The sequence below is a fragment of the Capricornis sumatraensis genome, chromosome 8 (genome assembly GCF_032405125.1).
Source record: "Capricornis sumatraensis isolate serow.1 chromosome 8, serow.2, whole genome shotgun sequence".
NCBI classification, from domain to species: Eukaryota; Metazoa; Chordata; class Mammalia; order Artiodactyla; family Bovidae; genus Capricornis; species Capricornis sumatraensis.
The window spans coordinates 68,174,933-68,192,622 of NC_091076.1; the positions used below are offsets into that span (position 1 = coordinate 68,174,933).

The window sequence follows — 17,690 nt, forward strand, 5'->3', positions numbered from 1 at the left end:
TGTTCATACAATGAAAGGAGCTGAAAATATTTTGATGAATATTTTTAGCAACAAAAATAAAAGTCTTTAGTCCTCCACGTTTTGGGGGACTAAGAAACGCTTACCAACAGTTTTACCCAGCAGGTTTAACAATGCTGAAATGAATGCCTAGGCTCCTGATTCAGTAGTCTGGAATAAAAAGTTGGCCTCTCTGATGTATACGCCTAGTTAAGAAACACTGAGTTCTACCCTAGCATCCCACCTGTCCCCATTTCCCTGAGACTACAGATGTTAAGTGACCCACCAAAGGTCATGATCAGCTGTTAGGACCAGAACCTGACCCAATCTCAACTCACACTTAGTAAATTCAGGGCAATAGAGACATTTTTCCTACAGCAGAGAATTTTTACATGAACTATCAGTTTCCAATTACAGGGTACATGATTTGCAATATCTAGGATTATAATCGGTGAAACCAGCGTGTCAGTTCTCAGAAAAAAAATTTAAAGGCCACTCACTGCCCTTTTGTTCGAGAGGCTTTGTGCTTTGTTAATGCTAACAATGACTGATAAAGGGGATAGATAATAATACACAAGAAGTCCATGCTTCTGGAGGAAGCCCTTACTTGAGTACAAAAACTTAAAACAGTCAAATTAGATATTAATGTTTCTAAGCTTTAAATAAATAACACTAAACCATTTTTTATATGCTTTTATTCACTAAATTCCTAAGGGAAAAAAAAAGTTAACTACTATTTTAAGTGTGAAATTCTCTAGCACAAACTCCCTTTTTTCCATTAAAATAACCATTTAATTCAACAGGATTTTTTGATGTAAGGTTTCTTAAAATGTGCTACTGTGCTTCAGTTGGATAGACTATACCAAAAAATGGCCTCCCAAAGACACTGCCTAGACATACCTGGAAGGTAAAATCAATTCTGGAATTTCAGCTCACTCTTTGGTTAAGGATCTGGTTCAGTCTTCTTTCTCCCCTCTTCACCCTAAATCTCTACTCCCTTTCTCCTTGCCAACCATCCCAATTCTCAGTCACCCACCCCATCCATACAGCCTCACTTCCTAGGCAAATGACCAGAACCTAACCTGAATCACATCAGCTTCTGGAACACAGCAAGCTGAAGACCATGGTGTAGCTCTATCTGACTTATGATGAGTCACCAAATACAAAAAGGCAAGGAAAATCCCCTCTGCATACTCTTCGTGTTAAACTCCCCAACATTTCTAGATCTCTTCAGTTCAGTTCAGTCGCTCAGTCGTGTCCGACTCTTTGCGACCCCATGAATTGCAGCATGCCAGGCCTCCCTGTCCATCACCAACTCCTGGAGTTTACCCAAACTCATGTCCATCGAGTCAGTGATGCCATCCAACCATCTCATCCTCTGTTGTCCCCTTCTCCTCCTGCCCCCAATTCCTCACAGCATCAGGGTCTTTTTCAATGAGTCAACTCTTCGCATGAGGTGGCCAAAGTATTGGAGTTTCAGCTTCAGTATCAGTCCTTCCAATGAACACCCAGGACTGGTCTCCTTTAGGATGGACTGGTTGGATCTCCTTGCAGTCCAAGGGACTCTCAGGAGTCTTCTCCAACACCACAGTTCAAAAGCATCAATTCTTCGGTGCTCAGCTTTCTTCACAGTCCAACTCTCACATCCATACATGACCACTGGAAAAACCATAGGCTTGACTAGACGGACCTTTGTTGGCAAGGTAATGTCCCTGCTTTTCAATACGCTATCTAGGTTGGTCATAACTTTCCTTCCAAAGAGTAAGCATCTTTTAATTTCATGGCTTACCAATGTCCTAAAACTTCGTATTTTGCCCCAGGCCTCAACACTTCTATGACAGTGATCCACCTATGCCTTGCTCCTCTATCCTTTCCCAATACTCAATCGAAGAATTTTAAAAGAACCTACAATTTTCTACTCTCCCAAGTCAGAGGTCTTGAGTCACGTAGACAAATGCAGTAACAATAACCCATGGTTGTATCTAAAGTCAATAAACTTAAGTCTTAATTCAACAAAATATCTCCTGAGCATCTACCACGGAGAAGGCATGATCCATACATTCCTTCCACAAATACTAGTTAGGTAGCTTCTTTGGGCCAAACTACTCTAAGTGTGGAGGTTACAGCAGTGAATAGGACACAGTAATTATCCTCATGAAATTTATCTTCTAAGTAGGAAATGAATGTTAATAAGCAAAATAAACATGAAGAAAGCACAAATAGGGTATTTTAGATATGGTGATAAAGGAAGGTCTCTGAGGAAACGAGATGGAAACAAAGACCTGAAATGATGTGAAGAAGAAAAAAGGCTGTGTTAAGATCAGGCTGAGAGTGAGACTTCCCTCGCAGTACAGTGGTTAAGATTTCATGCTTCCACTGCAAGGGGCACAGGTTAGAACCCTGGTCAGGGAACTAAGATCTCGCAAGCCACACAACATGGCCAAAAGAAAAATTAGATGTATAAAAATGCCCCAAAGTTAGAACAGTTTAAAGCCAATGTTACAGCTGTAAATAAAGTGAAAGAAAGAATAGTATGGCAGGTGAGGCCAGAGGTCGCCATGGTTAAGGAACAGCCATGAGTTAGGAATAAGAGAGAAAGGCGCTGTAACACTACAAGGCACACAGGGCTTCATCTCAATGAGACTGTATCTCAGGAGTCTCAATGAGACTGTGATACAGGAGAGGAAACAGAGCAAACGTTCAAGCAGCCATCATACAGAGAATCATCAGAAATATAACATGTACAAACACAGTGTACATCACTGCAGAGTTTAGATCACAGTGACGTCAGCAAGGAAAAGTCTCAGAGGAGATGGTACTGGACATGGAACTACAGAAGGGAAAGGTGCACCATGAAGAGTGTACAGGCCTCGCTCAGCAGACAGTCAAGTGCCCAACAGGCCAGGCATGTTTGGTACACGTCATAGAGTACCAGGAGATCAGAATGTCCTGCTAAGCTGTACTGGAGAGGAACATGAAATACGGACTCTGCAAGCAATCGAGAGCCACTGAAGGCTCAAGTTAGGGGGGAACAGAGAGGAATAAGATCTTGAGAGGGTTACTGGGTAGGATATCTCTCAAAATGGTGGTACAAGACTTTTGCAGTAGTCTAAGAAATAATTAGAACTCACTGTACATGAACAATACCTCCAAAAAAAAAAAAGAAGAAATAATTAGAACCCAAACTCGATGGCAGTTGTACATAGAGAACAGATACAAAAAGAGGTGGAGAATAAAGATTGGAGAGAGTTGCACTGACAGAACTTAATAAATAGTTGGGTGCTGACGTTGCTATATTGACTTTGAGGTGCAGACAGAACCATCTGGATGGTTCATAATTTACCCCAAACCAAGCAAATAACCTGTAATCCACAAAAATTACTGAAAGACCTGCTAAGTGGAGTAAGAATCTGGCTCTTGATAAAAAGCTAGACTACTAATCAATAAAAACAAACAAACAAAAAAGATCAACAGGTCTTACTTAGCACTAATACGACACTGACAATAAAGAGACACAATATGTAAGAGTGTTCCCTTTCACCCTAGGGTAAGAAAAGCCTCTAGTTGACAAGAAAATAATGTACAATGAAGAATAACAATGTACACACACAGTTAAAAGGAGGGCCTAACCAGACATGGAGCCACAAGACAAAGGCCAGTAAATCCCACAAGCCAATTACAGGAGAGCACCAAATTATGATTTGGATAATTTGGATACAGGAGAAGGAGAACTGACCATCAAACAAATGTAGTTCTATCCACTGAGCCAGCGCAGTTACAGGAAGAGACAAATTCCAAGAGTTCAGTCAAAGAAGCAGCTTGGATAATTAATTATTTCTGCCTAAAATGTTCCAAGTAACATTTATTAGTCTGTTTCAAGCTAACATTTATTGTTCAACTCATTCTAAGGCATCCTAATTCAAACAAAAAATGTGACATCACTTTTTCATGGGCACAAATACAATTTTTTTTAAAAGTCAGGGTTACACAAGAGTAACACCTCTTTGAAACACCACCTTTTCTTTTAAATTATTCATAAAAATAAGTCTAATGCTTTGGTTCAAAAGGCAGCCATCTACACATCTATTTTTGATCTACTATCATGAAACAGTTCTGTGAAAAACAAATGAACTTGAAGACTTCTCTAGAAATAAATTTTCTACAATGAAGTTAGTTTATGGTGTTTAAACTAGGCTTCAAAGAATCATTAAGGAAAGAAACCAGATTTTACAAACGACATGATTTCAAAGTAAGATCCATTAAGTGCTAGGTTTCTGAAGTTCCCCACTGTTTATTCAATATGCCACTAAGCCCCTTCACTTCCTTTACATCCACAGGCGCCATGGCAAATAATGAGACATGTAACTACCTACCAATTCCTACCCCTGCCTTTATACCACTTGACATTTTACATATTTGTTCATTATCTGCCTTTCTCATTAAAATATAATCCCCATGAGAGCACTGTACAGTTACAAATGAATCCCTAGCACCTGTAACAGTGCTAACACAGCACGCATTCAATGACTGCTGAGCAATACAGAAAAGACAACAACTGTATTCTTCCTATAAACAGGTTCAAGCAACCACCACACACCCTGCTTGAATCTACCACTTTTTACAGAATGAGTTTTAACTGTGGTAGCGTCTCCTTCTCCGGAACTGCAAACAGTAATTCTTTGAAAAGAACTGGAAGAGGCTCAGTGATTCCAAAGAGGCACTTTTCGGTACAGCTCAGGGTCTAGTCTGAACTCGTAGAGGACATGGACAGGTACACCAGTCACTTCAGGACACACGAGACAGACAGATGGATGCTCAGTCAATAAAGGCAAGGCATAAATGCATACAAGACATGCCAAGAAGGGATGCCACGAGACTTAATTAGTGCTCACTAGGAGCTCTGTGACACAGAGGTACCACACACACAGAAAACATTACAAAGGTGAGGCAATACAATACCTCAAAGACAAGAATCAGTTTGTGACCCTGATGTAATGAGGATTCCAGGGACCACTGACAATCTCCACTTACAAAGCAAAGCATGGAACAGACCCAAAGTATCAAATGCCCTGCAACAAAGAGAAACTGACATGATAAGTCCTGCGCTGTCCTCCCAGCCGTCCCTTACACATTACCACCGCAGTGCAGGCAGGCACTTCCTTCACTGAAACACGACTTTGCTCCAAACAAGACGTTGTCTCTTTTGTCATTCAAGTAGCTTACCTCCTGTCCTGTAGCTGCTTCCATATCAAGAAACAGATCAAGAAGAGATCTGACCAGACGAGCAGCTTTAGCCTTGCTGATGGAATTCAAGAAGGGTCGCACATACTTCAGGAGTCCTCCAAGCTCTGCGGAAGGCAATTGTGACAGGAAAAAATACCCATCAATATTAGGGACAAAATACCCACTAAAAGATGACCCAAGATAATAAAATCAGTACTTCTGTCTGGAAGCAGTGAAAAGGAAACTTAATAGGAATTTAAAGCATTCTCAGCAGGTAATAGAGTAGCAAAAAAGTTAACAGTTTACACCAAATCTGTATTCCATTCCCCACTTGGCCACTGGATTACTGTGAGGATCCTGGGACATGCTTGAGGCTCTCTACCTCATGAGTACAGCAAAGTACTCACACTCTCAGAAAGCAGTACTCTAGAACAGGAAATATGCCATGCCTCAACCACCTTGGACAAAATCACTTCCCCACAATCAACAAATTTATCAGGTTATAGAGCTAAAGGAAATTTTTTTTTCTAATTTCCAAGACTGGAAATCTCAACAGAGACCTTCAATCTCAGGTTCCTTTTTTCCTCCCTTCCTAAAGTTATGCCCAGTTTAGTCTTTTCCCAATGTAACTTGCATGGCACTCTTCTGAATCAGTTTTTCACATGAAAGTTAGGGCGTCTGTCCCCTAACGTTGTACTGTACCCTTTTAAAATTCCTCATTAATCTATAAACCCTAAGTCAAACCATGACAAAAAAGGTGACCACCACTGAGGCTTCTCCCCCTCTTGTGTGAGAAAAGAGGGTGGCACAGTAATCCTAAGGGGGCACCTTTAGAAACAAGAGTGAAAATCAGACAATATTTCAACTGACCAACTAAGGAAGTACTCCTGGAATGTAGGTTAAAATTACTGTAGTGTCACTGCCTCAAATTGTAGACTCATCCTCCTGAGAACTTGAATTCAGGACAAGCAAACCTCCCCCTCCAGAGAATGCTAATTAGGGGTCTTGAAATCCTCATCTGCCAGCATAGTCACAGAAACCACAGGGCCGTGTCAGGTATAAAAGGAACTCTATACAGAGTGGGAAAGTTCACCCTTCCCTCCATTCGCCGGTCCTGACTTGGGACTCCCACCGCCTCAGATTCTCCCCCACTCTATCACTCCATTCACCCCCGCACTGACTGCACACATGCCTGCAGCCAGGCCTCGCTCATGCTGCACTGCCACCTGGAATCCACCCGTCACCCTGACCTACGTAGAGCTTAGATGCCCTTTCAAGTCGGTGAAAGTCCTACTGAGTCTTCCGTGGCAATGCCAGGCTACACCCGTTTCTCTCCCTCAAATTCCTTGTGCACTTATGCAAACTTCAATTACATAATCATAGCTTTTTAAAAGTAGTCTAGTGCAACGTCCCTTCTTCTACAGAGTTTCCTATTATCCTGGAACAATTCTGAACAATCTCTAGTGACAGAAATATTCAGAAAGCAGATGATTCCAATCTTGGTCAAACTCAATTGTTCTTTTCTGAAACATAAGTCTATATCCTCTTTCCACATGGCTTCAAATATTTGAAGATAACTATCACTTTATCTCCTTGGGCACAGCAACCCACTCCAGTATTCTCGCCTGAAGAATCCTATGGACGGAGGAGCTTGGTGGGCTACAGTCCACAGGGTCGCAAAGAGTCAGACATGACTGCTGCAACTTAGCACACATGCAAGTATCTCCCTAAATGTCCCTTTCTCCAAGCTAAATAGCTTTAGCTATTTCAACTGTTCCTCCAACATCCTGGTTTCTAGATTCCTTGTCACCCTAGTTGCCCTCCTCCAAATAAATTCTGGTTTGCAAATGTACCACTTGTGGTACCCAGAACTGAAAACAATGTTCCACGTAGGGTCAGACCAGTAGAGTTATGGCTCCATTCTCCTGATCAGACTGCCACATGTAACACAGGAAAGCATGTTTTGCTTTTGCTAATAGCACTCTTCGTTCAGACTGAGTCCATAAGGTCTTTGTGCAGACAGGTTCCTCTGTTCTGATAAACAGTTTAAGTCTATAACTTTTTCCTTTCTACACAATTTAGTCTTGCTGGCTTTGGCAACAACCCTGAATCCTAAATCTGTTCTCTACTGTACTGAATCATCCACAGAAATAAGCACACCTTCTGCTATGGCTTTAGCCATATGCCAGATGCTGTCCACAAGAACAAGTACAGATCCCTATGGCTTGATGCTAGACACTTCCCTTCAGGTCAACAATTGATCCATTTGCCATGCCAAATGTTCAAAAACTCTGCTTACATCAGATATGTTGTTTATATCATTATTCCTAACCAGGGGTTAGCAAACTATTTCTGTGAAGGGCCAGATAGTAAATATTTTCAACTTTGTGGGTTATACAGTCTCAGCAGTAGCTACTCAACTCAGCCACTGTAGTGCAAAAGCCGTCACGGGTAATATGTAAACAAATGGGCATGGCTATGTTCCAATAAAACTTTATTTACAAGAACAGCTGGCAAGCCATTGTCCACGGAGCCCTGCAAATCTGATAAGGCTAACCAAAGAGAACTAGGGTGAGTTTGGGATAATTTTTTCTTAACAAACTCACTGCTTTATATGATTAAAACCTAATCAAATAATCTGTCCCAGAACTTTACTGATGATTATCAGCTTATAGTGTCTAGACTTTGTTCTTTTCATTATCTTTTTGAAAAGTGGAATAATGTTTGCCCCTCCTTACTTTCCTTATACCTCTCCATCCTCCATGATTTTTCTCAGAATCACAGTGGCTCTATAAACATATCTGCTACAACCATTCTTTTGATATTAAAAGAAACTGTCAGAGCCTAGAAACTTGAACTTATTGAAAAAGAGAATCTGCTCTCTCTTCTCTCACCTACCTTGGCTTTAATTCTCTCTTTCTGGTGTTATTTCTATCTTTTTCTTAATCATTTTCCTTCCTGGAAAAGGCAGAAGTGAAACATGAGCTAAGGAATCTGCCTTTCTCTCTAGCATTTGCTAGCACGACAGTATCTTTTCCAAGTTATTCTTTTCGCTCTAACAGAAAAACATATGATGTCTTAGTTGCCAAAAGACTCAGTTCATTTTTCATTTTAGTCTATTTTTGTTTCTTATTCATTCTTGATTATATTCCCTGTTTCTTTACATTTTCACACATACTGATTTTTTTAATTCTGATAGAATCATATTCACTTCTTCATTCTTTACTTACTGAAGTTATTTGCAAATGTATGACCAAAACTTCCTTTACAGAACCTAGCACACTCCTTTAAAGAGTCTCAGGCTATGAAATCTGCAGGTCCCGAGCCGAGACATCACGCCTGATGATGAAGACCACAACTTTCAATCACAAGCATGCATCAGACAGTCTTATTCACTAATTCCCAAGTTGTCTACTGTCCAGCAGGGACCCTACCTATCTGAGCAGTACAATTCTAGCCATATATGAAATGCGTAACAAAACAAAATGGAAAATTAACAGAACAGACAGATGTTCTGTTCTCAGGGAACCCCAAATTCAAAGTAAAGAACACAAACTGATCAATTATTAATAGCAAAGATAGGTAAATGAATGTAGGCCCCAAACTTCCTTAACATACTCCTCAAAGTCTTTCTTAGAAAACAATGCTAAGTAACCAGGAAACATTTCTGAAAGTTACTATGATTCGCCTGTTAAAGAGTCCACTAGGTTTCCCTGTACACTTCTAAACTTCTCAGGTATGGTTCACAGGGAGTGGGGAGCAATGAACAAGCGGGGAGCAAAGCAGGAAATAGTAATTTCAAGCAAAACAGTAATATTTTCAGACAAGTTTTCGGAAACACTGACTATACTACATGCTGTTTTTAATTATCCATTCTACTTGAAAGAGTAGACATCTGAATGGTTCAACAACAGAAAAATTATTTCAGGGAATTCCCTGGTGACTGTGCTCTCACTGCCAAGGGTCCAGGTTCAATCCCTGGTCAGGGAACTAAGATTTCACAAGACGTGCGGCACAGCCAAAAAAATAATAATTTCACCTGGCTTTCTAATTCAGGAAAATTACTTTATTAATTATATTTCATGTAGACTAATCATTAAAACTGTTTTGCAACATTAACTGACAGGCAAAAGGAATCCATATACATGTTAACAGAAGTCAGCATACAATGAAAAAACCACCACCCACCACTGATAACTCATAAGTGAATCACTATGGAAAGCAATAGCCTTTATAACTCAAGGTCATGAGCTTAGTAGAACTACATGGATTCAAATCCTGTTTCTCCCATATTAACTGGGTACCTGTAAGATATCTAACTTTTCTGTGCTGAGTTTCCTCAAGTATAAATGGGTAATAGTATCTACCTTATCAAGTTGTTTCAAGGGTTCAGTAAGCTAAATCCCAAACCCTTAATTGGGAAAGATCTTTGTTCTCAAATTCAAGAAGTTCTGCTAATGCATACCTATCATCCTCTTGGATTACAACATAATTTGGGAGAAAGTAATCCACAAGATCAACTATGTTTAATCCATTCTAATCAGATAAGCTCCAAATTCACTTTAAAGTTAACTAAAATCATCCATGTTAAGTTTAAGCAGGCTATTCTGAATACTATTGCCACTTCACTGGTCAAAGGCCTTCCTGGTCAACAGGACTCTCTCAGTCCAAGGACACGCCCATCATCAGAATATCACCTGGAGCCTGGAAAGTCAATGGTTCCATTACAACTAGACTAAGCAACAACAGGTACAAAGTCCTAGGTACCAGTGGAGAAATCATGGGAAGGTTCTCTCCATTTAATGTCTTACTCATTGTGTATCAGGAAAAAAGGACAGCAAATCACTTCCTTGGATACAAAATCCCTGGTCATTTTGAAAGCAGGGGCCTAGGTACTCCCCACCTTAAGTACATCAGAACAGATGCATGAAAGCACCGAAGACTGCTACTGCCCACATGTAAGGGAATGCAGTGAAAATCCAAAGCAGAAACAAACCACAGGTTACTGTATCCCAACAGAAACAGGATTCTTCCTTCACCTGCAGAACAAAAGCCATCCGTGAAAGAAATGAGTTTAAAGGCCTCTTAACTTCCTGACAGAAAACTGAAGCTCAACAAGTGGGCAATAAAGTGGAACTTCATTACCAATAAACTGTGTGGATGCAGTCCTATATTCCCTCACTCCAACAAAAAAAGTGAAACTTCACGCAGCATCTCAGGTAAGAGAAAGCAATCCACTTGGTCACTTACCTGCAGCTTGTCCAGTCTTGGCCAGGAGAGACCCCAGTTCCAGGATGCTCTGCTCCTTGACCTGCACGGCCTCCTCGTCATTCTCCTGAATGTCACGCTTCACTGCGAGAGGAAAATGCAAACCCTCTTAAAATTCTGACAACAAATGAAGACTAAGGGAAATTTCACCCTCACAAGACCAAACACAAACTCAAACAGTTAGCAAAACACAAATGCTAGAGAGCTTTAAAAGAAAAAACCTCTAAACAAGAAAAAGTAAATTGATCATGCAGTACATGTCCCATGTATCTATCTCATCAGAACAGATTCCTCTCTTTGGAATTTAAATGTGCCTTTTCATTCTACCACTTAGACTTTCCCTCACCCACATACACTGGCGATTTCTGTTGCTGTCACTTGCCTAATGTAAAATTTAAACACAACAAGTTCTTTATGCTTGTGGAGGAACACCCCATGCCAGGCGCTGTTAAAATATTAAACATACCTGTCTGCATATTTACCTGCCACGAACTAAAACCAAATGACCAAGTTACAGATAACTATAAAGTCAAAAGTCTTTCAATAAACTTTAGGCCTGTGGAGAACCTCAGCTGATGGATATGTTAGGGATAAACAGGTCTACAAAGCCATTCAGGGAAAAAAATCCTGTCACAACTCCAGTGTGGTCCTTAGGAGGGAAGCTAGTTTAAGGGATTTGGGAACTGCTTAAGTAACTGTGCTAACGGTCCCTCTTCCAACTGTTAGTAACTATTCTACCACTTGAACACTGGCCAGCCTCTTCAAGCTTGTAGTGATAAGTTTAATAACACTAGCTATCACTTCTCTTACAAAGCATCATGACTTGACAAAAACCAAAATTCTGATACTCCATGATGGAGTCTGGAAAAAGTAAGGCTGTCAACCATCATGACTCAAGCTTACTCTAACAAAGAAGCTTTCAGTGAACTCTCTCCTAATACAGTCGGCAAGCAAAAAATACTCTGATTATAATGTTTACCATAATTCCCACTTTATAAAAGACAATACAGTAGGCACTACACACACAAAATAAAACCCATGCTTCTCACATTAGTTGTAAATACTAGTTTGTATCCACAGGATAAAAATACACATTAAAAAAAAACACACACACACATTGAGATAACTCTAGTTCTGAAACTGTAACTGACTTGGTCAAGATCAGAACTTCAAACTGAAATACAGCCATTATTTACCAACATCATCCATTCACTGATGCATCTTAACCCCCACTTCTTCCCTTTTTCTAGTAGCCCCAAAGATAAAGACATCAAGATCCTGTCACTGTCCTTTCTTCATGAAAGTCAGGAGTACCAAAATTCAACGGACTAATGAGTCAACTGAAAAGTCAATAGCCTGGAGGTCCCACATACACGTGCATTCTCGAACTACTTGTTGATTCAATCCGAATCTTCTCCAGCTACATTAAAAACATCACTACTGCCTGTGTAGTGAAGAGCTAGCCCTATCTGAACCCTTGATGGATGAACATTTAAAAGCCCTCTGTGTCATAAGTTTATTTCTGTTCACACCTGAATCCCAGTTAGAAAACTGTCAGAAGCGACCGGCTCGGGCTCCCACGTCAGTTCCTCCACTTGCATGCAAGGTGTAAGACAATCATACTACAGTGCTAAGACGTTTTTATTTCATTTTCTCCGGCAAAGGGCAGCCGTCAGGTTCCAAAGAGTTCGCGGAACTCCGCGGCTGACAACTAACTCTCTGAACTCTCTTCCAAACCTCTCCGGGAAAGTCTAGGACGATTAGTCACCTCCTCCGGCCGAGAGGTCCCACCCCAACATCTGGTTCTCACACCCTACACGGGAGGGGTAATGGAACCTCTCGGCCACCTCCCCAAACCAAATGCCAACCTGAGGTGTGTGCCCCCTCGGTGTCTCAAAACATACTCAGGAAGAGCCCCTGCAAGCGGAGCTTTCCGCGGTGGGCTGGCAGAAGTAGCAGCTCCAGCGTCCGGAGGAAAGGAAACTCCAAGAGAAGAAGAGCGAGCGCTCGCGCTCCCACCCGAGCAGGCTGGGCTGACACCAAGGGCGGGAAATGCCTGTCCAGAGCGGGTTTCTCAGGCCCTCAACTGGAGGTTCTCAGACCAGCTCGCGACAAAGCCCGCCAGCCGGCCGGCACCGCTCGCGGTCCCGGGCCAGCCCGCACCGGCCAGAGCGGGAGACAAGGCTGGGGAGCGACGGGGCCCCGGCTTGGCCCACTCTCCCTCCGCGCGCCGAGCCCACCGTGAGTCAGCAGCCGGCGAGTGGACGCCGGGCTTGCCTCGGGGCTTCGTACCGGGGTGGGGACCCCGGGGCTCCAGGGAGCTCCGAGCGGCCTCGGGCCCCCGGCCCGGCCCCCCTCACACACACACACACACACACAGTGAGTCAGCAGCACCGGTGCCGGCTAGCCCGGCCGCGCTCCGCCGCCGCCGACCGACACAGGCCGAGCTGGGCCAGCGGGGACAGAGAGGGCGCGCGGCGACCTTTACCGATGGAGTGGAGGATGTCGATGGAGGCCTCCCGGTCGGTGCTGAGTAGAGACTGAGCTCTCTGGAACTCCACCACCGCCGCCGCCGCCATCTTACCGCTCTCACACCGTCCCCGGCCGCGGCCGCCGACGCCGGAAACACACGCCCGGAAGGCCCGCCCTCGCCCCCGCCCTCCTCCCCTCCCGGAGCACGAAGGGAGCTGTAGTCTCTGCGTGGGGGCCGCGGAGGAGGGCGGAACGGTGACGATGGGAGCCGGGGAGCCGGGGAGCCGGCCGCCCACCAGCGAGGCTCTCCGGCACCGCCTAGCGGCTACCCACGAACAAACTAGGCGGTGCCTAACCATTGCGAGCCCGAGACTAGTCCCCAGCCACCCACAAGAGGCCTCTAAAACCCCTCGCTTGCCCTTGAGAGAAGTGTTTGAGTACCCGCCTGGGTATTCAGTGAAAGCTGTTTGGCTTTCTTTGTAGCTTCCACATTCAGCCATTTATTCAGGGCAATAAACAGTCTCATAAAGTGCTCACTATTTGGCTGACAAAGAATCAGTTCAGTTCAGTCGCTCAGTCGTGTTCAACTCTTTGCGACCCCATGAATCCCAGCACGCCAGGCCTCCCTGTCCATCACCAACCCCGGAGTTCACTCAGACTCATAGCACTATTCAAATGCTTTCAAGCGTCTGGCAACACGTGGGAGGGACACATACACACACACACACACATACACACACACACTTTTCAGGCTAGAATCCTACAGAATCCTAGCCAGCCTGACTAAATGCACCAGTGTTGGAGGAAACTGATGTTAGAAAGTGAAATATCTTTGCCCCATTCACTGAGTTAATCCCTCTTGGGGTGGGGGCGGGGGGGGTCACATAGAAGTCTAACAGCTACTTCAAATCCCTAGCTCAATAAAGAAAAAATGGTTTTTTTTTCCCCCAATGTTTCCAGTGCCTTCAACTAATATTACACACATCTAAAAAGCTGTCAAATAGAAGGAAAAAAAGACATTCTTTGTGCCCACTGAGAGTTGAGTTTAAAGGAAGTACTAAAAAGGAATACAGACAGTTCAGCATGAAGATCTTTCTGCGGGTGAAGACAATCCAAAATTGCAATAGCCTGGGACCTTGCATTCCCCTGGTTAGGACCCTGAGCTTCCACTGCGGGGTGCACAGGTTTGATCCCTGGTCAGGAGCCTAAGATCTTGCATGCTGCTCTGCAGTGGCCAAAAAGAAGAAGTAATATGCTGCCTCCTAAAGGAACCTATTAATATAAAGGGAATAGACATTGACTCACCTGTGTCTGGGTTGCTGTGCTGTGCTGTGCTTAGTCACTCAGTTGTGTCCTGACTCTTCAGAATCCCATAGACTGTAGCCTGCCAGGCTCCCTCTGTCCATCGGATTTCCCAGACAAGAATACTGGAGTGGGTTGCCATTTCCTTCTCCAAGGGAACTTCCTGAGCCAGGAATCAAACCAGGGTCTCCTGCATTGCAGTCAGATTCTTTACCAGCTGAGCTACCAGGGAAGGCCCCTGTCTGAGTTAGGTAATTTGTATGTCTATTTCCTTTTATCTTACCAGCAATGTTCTGTGAAGAAGATATTATTTAAACCTCCTTTATAGATAAAGGTTTTAAATGGTTTGGTGAAACTCATATGGTAATTGACAGCCCTGAGATCTGAGAGTTAGGGAATGGGTTCCTAGTTCCTGGATGTTTTCAAATGAGAACTGGATAACATCTCATCAAATCATTGTAAACAGGATTCATGATATTGATTGGGGAATTAGATAAAATGGCTTCTAAATGTCTCCTAAAACTGAGTCTTTCTTTGCTCAAAAAAGGCATTCCTCCCTTCTCAATTTGGTACCCAATTAATATTGTACCAGAATGTTAATGGGCTATAAAATTCCAAAGCTGAGAACAAAAGCCACATGTATCCCCACCTTCTAAAGAAGAGTTACCAGTTAAATCCCCAAAGATGCAACCTTCATCCACTTCCAGCCTACAGCAGGATGCATAAAAATTCAAAAGGAATTCATTAGAAGAAATCGTAGAAGGGACTTCATTAGCAGTCCAGTGGTTACAATTCTGCACTTCTACTGCAGTGGCGCAGGTTCAGTTCCTGACTGGGGAACTAAGAGCCCACATGTGGTGCAGTGCTGCAAAAAAAAATTAAAAAGAAAGAAAGAGATCAGAGAAGAGGATAAAGTGCTTACCTCACTACAAAGAAGAGGGTACTACAAAAGAGAAGGGGTGTCTGCCAAACCTTTCTCCCAAGCTGGTATGTCTTGCTGACCACAGGAACTTTTAAGCTCCTCTGTGCGCAACCACCGTCATGAAAGCTGGAGATGAACCTGATATGTTTCTCCAGGAGTCCAGGGCCTTCATACACATTCATGAGGACAGTTACCCACTTTTGGCCTGCAGAATTCCAAATCAGAGAAACAGGCTAACATGCCCCACAATGGGACAAGGAAAAAGAGCCTCTGCTTCCTGTGCTTGCAGGGACCAAGTGCAAAGGTAGATTTCACAGCACCGTCTTGAAAGAACCTACTCAGCATGGCCATCCGAGAGAGTGAGGAGACTTATCATAAAAGGCTGGAAGGATGGACTTCAGGAAGCAGTTAATGAATGGGTATTATGAGGTCTACCAGGGGAGCCACTCAAGAACCCACAGATCCTATCAACAAGAGAGAATCAGCACTTATACTTTCAATCCAGTAACCATCATAGCACTCTGTTTATTTTCTACCTAGGACTTAACACAGTCTGAGATTTTGTTATTTCACCTATTTAAGCTCATCTCCCTCCACAGACTTTCAGAAACCTTGTCAATCTTGTCCAGTTATACTCCCAACTCCTATGTGCACACACAGAAACCACCCAATACATATTTGCTGGATGATGAGACAAGTGATAGAATTTGTCCTGCCACAACCTTCTGCCCTCAATGTCTGTGCCCTACCCTATGGGATTATTCACTTGAGCCAATCTGACTGCAATCACAGATCAACCAGTGACCTCGGGCATAGAGGGGCTGGCCTGAAATGATGAGCTGGACCAGTCCAATTCCTTCCTCAGGAATTGGGAAATTGAGACACTGCGCCAGTTAGCCAAGGGAACAGAAACCGAACTCTGTCACTTGGAGCAAACTAGAGCCAAGTTGGGAGAGAGACAACTCAGTAGATGAGTGGAGAGAAACAGGAATATCATGCAAGGGAATCCAAATACCTCCATAGAAGGCTTCCTCAGTTCTTCTCCAGTTCTTCTCCCATGAGGTCCACCCAGACCATATTTGCCTTTCTTGGAATACTGTGACGTTTCCTTTCCAAATATTCTCCAATTCTTCTTATCGAAGTAGAAATGTTCAGTGAGGTGTCACTATGTTTTTACTGGCTCTCTAATATTCCTTTATCTTTTTAACAAAGTGAGAGCAGGCAACAGTATCTAGATGGAGTTTAGATTTCCTTGTTTTTATTTTTATGAATACATTCTAGTTATGGTCAATAATACTAATGGTTTTCCATTGAAGGTAGAGACAAAGTTACAATGAAAAACAAAGTAGATCAATTTCAATAGCATTACATATGAAATGTGGACATGGAAAAAGTCAGGAATATATAGTCACTCAGTGGTGTCTGACTCTTTGTGACCCCATGGACTGTAGCCTGCCAGGCTCCTCTGTCCATGGAATTTTACAAGCAAGAATACTGGAGTGAGTTGCCATTCCCTACTCCAGGGGATCTTCCCGACCCAGGGGCTGAACCCACATCTTTTGTACCTCCTGCATTGGCTGACAGATTCTTTACCACTGTGCTACCTGCGATAGACAGATTATTATTTGGGCCAGAAAACCAAACCCTGGTTTCAATAAAACTGTGTAGCCAACCATCTGCTTTCCTTACCGTTCTCTTTATTCCAAAGTCACATTTCTCATTGGAAAATTGGTAAGTCCTTCAGGTTCCCACCATAGGTTTATAACCTCTAAGGATGACTTTCAAGTTATTCCTGTGAAATGCAGTAGATGCGGACGAAAAGAGTGTGGAATTTGAAGTTGGACATAGAGCACAAATCTTTACTACCAACTAATACGCAAATCACTTAAACTCTCTGAGATTCTTTGGCCATCCATAAAATTGTTTTAAAAATCTACTTCATACTGTACATAGAAAACCCTAAAGATAGTATCAGAAGATTACTAGAGCTAATCAGAGAATTTAGCAAAGTTGCAGGATACAAAATAAATACACAGAAATCACTTGTATTTCTAAATACTAACAATGAAAAATCAGAAGGAGAAATTAAGGAATCAGTACCATTCACCATTGCAACAAAAAGAATAAAATATCTAGGAATAAACTTACCTAAGGAGACAAAAGAACTATACACATAAAATTATAAGACACTGATGAAATAAATCAAAGATGACATAAACAGATGGAGAGATATTCCATATTCCTGGGTAAGAAGAATCAATATTGTGAAAATGACTATACTACCAAATGCAATCTACAGATTCAATGCAATCCCTATCAAATTACCAATGGCATTTTCCACAACACTAGAACAAAAAATTTCAATTCATACACAAACACAAAAGACCCCAAATTGCCAAAGCAATCTTCAGAAAGAAGAATGGAGCTGGAGGAATCAACCTTCCTGACTTCAGATTATACTACAAAGCTACAGTCATCAGGACAGTATGGTACTGGCATAAAAATA

The 17,690-nt window shown here is 42.6% G+C and overlaps 1 protein-coding gene across 2 annotated transcripts in view; it reads right to left on the minus strand.

Moving 5' to 3' along the window:
• PSMD11 (proteasome 26S subunit, non-ATPase 11) overlaps positions 1-13,100 on the minus strand; it is a 29,725-nt gene extending 16,625 nt beyond the window's left edge. For both annotated transcript variants that reach the window (XM_068976601.1, XM_068976600.1), the window contains exons 1-3: positions 12,977-13,100; positions 10,471-10,572; positions 5,221-5,345 (exon numbers count right to left, since the gene is read on the minus strand). In XM_068976601.1, the coding sequence (XP_068832702.1) occupies positions 5,221-5,345; positions 10,471-10,572; positions 12,977-13,067 (318 nt within the window). In that variant the 5' untranslated portion in view covers positions 13,068-13,100. The remainder of the gene's footprint in view (positions 1-5,220; positions 5,346-10,470; positions 10,573-12,976) is intronic.
• Between the last annotated feature and the right edge of the window lie 4,590 nt (positions 13,101-17,690).